A 6,508-nucleotide genomic window follows, 5' to 3' on the forward strand; every position below is an offset into this window, starting at 1 on the left:
TACAAAGAGCAATGTGCTGTGGGAGTGGGCGTGGCCTATGTCAGAAGATGCGACTTTATGTAGGGAACATGTGGATATGAAGTTTTTAAAGATGTGAATTAAATTGTGAAAGGTAAAGGCCAAAATGTTTTTTGCAATTACAGCGCGACCTAGTGGGGCAATTTTTGGTATGGGTGGTCTGTGTGGTTTTCTATATCTACCCTGTAAATTTTACAGCCCTCAACATAATAATTCAGCAGAAATAATTGTTTGTTTATTTATGAGTTATTATGTCATTAGCCACGCCCACTTTGACCAATCGTGAATTGCTTTGAGATATCGCCTCAGGAGGGACCCAACATCATACCCTCCAAATTTGGTAACAATTGGTTGTGCCAATTAAGAGGCAAGGCAAGGCAAGGCAAGGCAAGGCAAATTTATTTATATAGCGCATTTCATACTCAAGGGATATAATAAGAGATATAAATATTCGTTATTTGTAGCGCCCCCTAGTGGCCTACATTATTCAAATTTGGCGCATACACTCACAGTCACATGCCAACTAAGGATCTCAGATTTGGTGTTGTTAGCATTTATTTTGACCGAGATATGCACCAGTTTGCATTTTTATAGCTAGCTAGAAAACTTTACTCGCTAATAATTTGTGCATAATTTACCCAAACAAACTCATAGGGTTAACTGGAGATTACGTCCAACTGAAGACTCTACGTGCCAAGTTTCACGCTGATTGGACAAAACCCCAAGGAGGAGTTCGAAAAAGTAGGTTTTCCAGTTTTTGCGATTTTGCTCCGAGAAAAGTTTAGGCGGAAATGGGCGTGGCCTAGCCCAGGTGATTCAGTGCTATTCAAGGAATCTGTGGATATGAAGTTTTAAAATTTGCAACAAACGGTGTGGGAGATATTGGCCAAAACGCCTTGACCTTTGTTATAGTGCCACCTGCTGGCGGACATATGTGAATTTTTGCGTCCAAGGTACACGGGGTGGTCTGGACCCAACCCTTAAAGGGCTCCGCCCTACCTTGCACGGTTTAGCCTGCAGCACTACTTTTACCGAGGGAAACATAATAAATATAATAATATATATAATAATATAGTGGTCCTAGGAACCGCGTATGCTCACATACGCGGTTCCCTGGCCACGCGGGCTTGGCCCCCTAATAATGATACATCAATTTTATATAGCACTTTTTTTGAACTCAAAGTCGCTTTACAGAATTATTATTTCACTCCACACTTAGTAGGTATGAGTAAAACTGACCAATTTATTAGAAGTTCTGGACAAGAGTCTGGAATGGACTGCTTACAGTATATCAAAACGCTTGTTTAAAATTTAAAATTTAAAATACAGGTCAATCTTATCCAATGCTTGTTTTTTGTTTTTGGTTTTGTTGATATCGGACCAATATCTGATATCAATATTGAATCAGGACAATCTTATATGCATATGTACATATGTTGTTCTATTTATGTTTTTGATATAAATTTCATTGTGTTTTGACATCTCAAAGTATAGAAATCTGATTGTACAGCAAAATATATATATATTTAAATATATATATGTAAATATATTTATATATATATATATATATATATATATATATGAAGAGTGTCGACATAGATAGTCATGGTGTTTTGTGCGTGTGCGTGTGCGTGTGTGTGTGTGTGTGTGTGTGTGTGTGTGTGTTCTCATGTCAGTGCAGGTGTTTGTGTGTATGTGTTCACCTCCTGGATTCCTTGGCTCTGAGCTCACAGCTCTTTGTTCCTCTTTCAGACCTACAGTGTGTGCGTGGGTGTAACAAGGAAGTGCTGAGCGCTGACACATGCTGTAAAGTACCTCTGCACTCAGACTGGTTTCAGGGAGTGACAGTGACACACTGCTGAAATGGAGCAGCAAAGAGCTGAGCTACAGACAGAAACCTTGTCCTGTTCCATTTGTCTGGACCTCCTGAAGGAGCCGGTGACCACTTCCTGTGGACACAGCTACTGCAGGACGTGTATCAGCAACCACTGGGATGCAGAGGAGGAGAAGCGCATCTACACCTGTCCTCAGTGCAGAGAGACGTTCATAAGGAGGCCTGCTCTGGGGAAAAACATCATGTTAGCAGAGTTAGTGGAGGAGCTGAAGAACAACAGACTTCAAGAAGATCCTGATGATCAAAGATTTGCCGCAGCAGAAGACGTGGCCTGTGATTTCTGCACTGGGAAAAAACTGAAAGCCTTCAAGTCCTGTTTGAACTGTGTGGCCTCTTATTGTGAAAAACACCTTCAGCCTCATCATGTATCTGCTGTATTCAAGAGACACGAACTGGTGGATCCCTCCACGAAGATCCAGGAGATGATCTGCTCTCGTCATGATGAGGTGATGAAGATGTTCTGCCGCACTGATCAGCAGTGTATCTGTTTTCTCTGCTCCATGGAGGAACATAAAGACCACGACACGGTTTCAGCTGCAACAGAAAGGACCGACAAACAGAGAGAGCTGCAGGAGAGTCGAGCTGACATCCACAAGAACATCCAGGACAGAGAGAAAGATGTGGAGCTGCTTAAAGAGCAGGAGCAAACCATCAACTTCTCCGCTGATCAGACAGTGGAGCACAGCAAGCAGGTCTTCACTGAGCTGATCAGTCTCCTCCACAGAAGAAGCTCTGAGCAGGAGAAGGAGGTCAGATCCAAGCAGCAGACTGAAGTGAGTGCAATCAGAGCTCTTCAGGAGAAGCTGGAGCAGGAGATTAGTGAGCTCAAGAAGAGAGACGCTGAGCTGCAGCAGATCTCCACCACTGAGGACAACATCCAGTTTGTCCTCAGCTACAGCTCCCTGTCAGCGCTCAGTGTGTCCACACACTCCTCTGTCACCCACAGAGGTCCTGGGAGCTGCATTGAGGAGGTGACAGCAGCTGTGTCAGTGCTCAGAGAACATCTCCACAAAGTCCTGATGGAGGACTGGACCAAAGTCTGTCACACTGTGGAGAGAGTGGATGTTTTACCATCAGAGCCGACGAGCAGAGATGGATTCTTAAAGTATTCACAGGAAATCACTCTGGATCCAAACACAGCTCACACATACCTCGGATTATCAGAAGGAAACAGAAAAGTAACAAGAATGAAAGGAGATCAACATCATCCTGATCATCCAGACAGGTTCACTGGATGCGTTCAGGTCCTGAGCAGAGAGAGTCTGACGGGTCGTTGTTACTGGGAGGTGGAGGTGAGAGGGAAAGTAGTTGGTGTATCAGTTGCATACAAGAGTATCGCCAGAGCAGGGGGAGGGAAGGATTGTGTATTTGGATTTAATGACAAATCATGGAGGTTAAGCTGGTCTCCAAACAGTTACACATTTTATCACAACAACATCAAGTCTCCAGTGTCAGGTCCTCAGTCCTCCATAATAGGAGTGTACGTGGATCACACAGCAGGTATTCTGTCCTTCTACAGCGTCTCTGACACAATAACTCTCCTTCATAGAGTCCACACCACCTTCACTGAGCCGCTACACACTGGAGTTTTTGTTTATTGGTATGGAGATAGTGCTCTACTCTGCACACTGAAATAATTTTATAAACACACACACACACACAAAACTATCTATGTCGACATTCTTCATTTATATATACTGTATGTATAAATATATTATATACATATATATTAGTTGTATATATATATATAATGTAAATTATCCTATTAATTTTTTTTGTATTTATTTCCATTGTGTAACGTTGCTTTTCCTTATTCTTCTGCTGCTGTACAAATCAGATTTCTATACTGTGAGATGAATAAAGTTGTATCTTATTTTATCTTATCTTACACCTGATAGTACAGACGAGAAAGGAAAGCAGAGGAAATCATTTCTTATAGGCCATTTCATGCAGTCAAGGATCAGACAGTAATTCATTATGCCAAATAGAAAAAGGGAAGGCAACAATATATTTAGTTAAATTCAGTTATGGGACCTGACCTATTACATAATCCAGTGAAGCAAATATAGAGCACTCTTGTTTTCTTATTTCAATGCGTCAACTTCTTTTTCAGGTGTACCAAAACAATACAATTTACATTAGATTTTTTTTTTTTTTAATATCAATTTACTTTGTTAACAATATTACAGTTATGTCAAAACACAATGAAATTTATACCAAGAACATAACTAGAACAACATATGTACATATGCATATAAGATAGGGATGTCCTGACGTCAGATATCGGTCCGATATCAGCAAAAACAAAAACAAAAAACAAGTATCGGATAAGATTGGCTTGTATTTTAAATTGTTGATACAAGCATTGTGATGTAAGCAGTCCATTCCAGACTCTGGTTCAGAACTTCTAATAAACTGGTCAGTTTTACTCATACCTACTAAGTGTGGAGTGAAAGAATAATCCCTTAATTCTGTAAAGCGACTTTGAGTTTAAAAAAAGCGCTATATAAAATTGATGTATTATTATTATTATTATTATTATTATTATTACTGTTGCTGACTATTGTTCTCTGTTTGAGTAATATCACTTGATCAAGGCTTTTCTAACATTCCACACGACAAAATAAGCCAATACTCAAGGTTACAACTCATTCACTTCCAATACCATAACAATGTTGCATCAGGATGGGACACCCTTACTATAAGAGTCCACCATTCAGAATTTGGTCATTAAAGGTAGAATGTGAGGGTAAATATTAAAATGAGCAAAATAATAAATGGAAATATAAGTTCGTAAATATGCTGTATAGATCTCTACCCAGCAGATCAATTACTGAAAGGATTATTAATGTAAAGCTAACTTAACACAATGCACTATTGATTCAAAAGCCCACTTAGCTTGAACAGGGTTTATGGTGGTGTAAAATGCACAAGAATATCCAAAAGCATATTTATTATCCACATTCTTATGATTAGTTTATGCAGATGTGTGACTGTGACCTGATGATCAGGCACGTGTTACTGATGTATTTGTCCTACACTTCCTAATAAATGTGAGTGCTTTGACTAGATGGAGTGGAAGGATAAACTCTGCATGATGACCATACTGCCACCCTGTGGACAAAGTAGTACACAACTTATTCACTACTTTCCGCTATACAAACATACTGTAAACACAAGATGCTTCTACAGTTTTTATTAGTCGTGTTGGTGCATTTATCAGATCAAAATTAAAATCATCAAAACTACTTGTTCAATCTTCATATCATTGTGTCACTTGTGCAGATTAAAAAAGCTGTTTCTCATTTTTTTAAAAAAAAAAAAAAAAAAAAGAGGAAAAAGTTTCAAATGTTTTGCTACATCCATGCAAATGATTATGAACAATTCTCTGATGTTTAAAATATTGTGTTTTACATGATGATAAAGTTTTTCCCTTTCACTTTTACTTTGTAAAATCATGTTAAGATCACAATAAAAAAAATACTAAAAGTTAAAAATAATATATTTTGTAACTTTTTCATACCATTACAGTATTCAATGTATAATTCACTATAATTATTTAGATATTTATTATATTTAGAGAAAAAAATAGTTACGTTATACCTCTCTCTGCTCCCTTATTACCAAATAATGCTGTTACTGTATGGGATCTCTAAGCTTAATGACCAAACTTAAAATGTAGATATTTGGTTAATAAATGACTATGTGACACTGTGTTAATGTGGTTCATTATTTAACTTTTTTTTTCTCTTGTAGTCTAAACATACACAGCTGAATAAAGCTGTTTATATGTGCGTTAGAAGGCTTTTCTGTGTATCTGTATTATTTTATTTTATTTTATTCATTTATTTCATAAAAGTAACTTTAAACACCATGAACGTTGGTTTTCAAAAATAAACATGTTCTTTCAAGAAACCAGTAGGCTCACTGACCTCAACATCATGGAGATGAAGATGGATTGGGGGGATTTGATGGATCAGGAAGAGAAGGACAGTGAAATCCTCACTTTAAAAAAGGCCGACCAAGCCCTCAGTGACAAGAACGTTGAATCGGAGAAGAACATGACTGAGAAACAGTGCCCTACACGTCCAGCAGAAAGATGCTGCAGAAGCATCAAAACAGCTTCAGGACCGGGACAAGATGATTGACCAGTTAAAAACATCTGCTCAATTAAAGATGGCTGACTGTAATGGGCAATGGAGCAGAAGGATGGGAGCTTTGAAGAAGCAGGTGCAGGTTTCAGAGAACAACAATGTCTATATGGACTCCCAGGCTCAAATAAACCCACTTCAGAAACAAATCAGCTCCTTGCAAGATCTTCTGCAGAGCCAAAGTTAGCATGTTGGTGTTTTACAGACAACATTTCAACATCCATGCACAATGGGATGAGCCGTGGTCCACTAGGGAGGAGTAGATGCTGACTTCTATGTCCCCTGCATCTTATATTGTAAATATATGTACATAAACATGTAAATGCATGCAAGGTAGTTTGTTGTTTTAAAATATTGTAAGTAGACATTCAAAAATAATGGGCTTTTGTTCATTTCTGATATTTAACTTAAAATCTGATTTCACACTTTGTAACTCACTTGAACA

At 38.4% G+C, this 6,508-nt stretch overlaps 1 protein-coding gene across 1 annotated transcript; it reads left to right on the forward strand.

The window, feature by feature from the left end:
* The first annotated feature begins 1,859 nt into the window (after nt 1-1,859).
* LOC114464872 (E3 ubiquitin-protein ligase TRIM16-like) lies at nt 1,860-3,585 on the forward strand. Its single transcript, XM_028449507.1, has one exon. It carries the CDS (start codon nt 1,882-1,884, stop codon nt 3,547-3,549), a length of 1,668 nt encoding a protein of 555 aa, XP_028305308.1. The 5' UTR covers nt 1,860-1,881; the 3' UTR covers nt 3,550-3,585.
* Nucleotides 3,586-6,508: the final 2,923 nt, after the last annotated feature.

Source organism: Gouania willdenowi, chromosome 6, assembly GCF_900634775.1.
Source record: "Gouania willdenowi chromosome 6, fGouWil2.1, whole genome shotgun sequence".
NCBI classification, from domain to species: domain Eukaryota; kingdom Metazoa; phylum Chordata; class Actinopteri; order Blenniiformes; family Gobiesocidae; genus Gouania; species Gouania willdenowi.

Coding starts and splice junctions, on each gene's coding strand:
- LOC114464872 (XM_028449507.1), top strand. CDS start 1,882: ATGGAGCAGCAAAGAGCTGAGCTACAGACAGAAACCTTGTCCTGTTCC.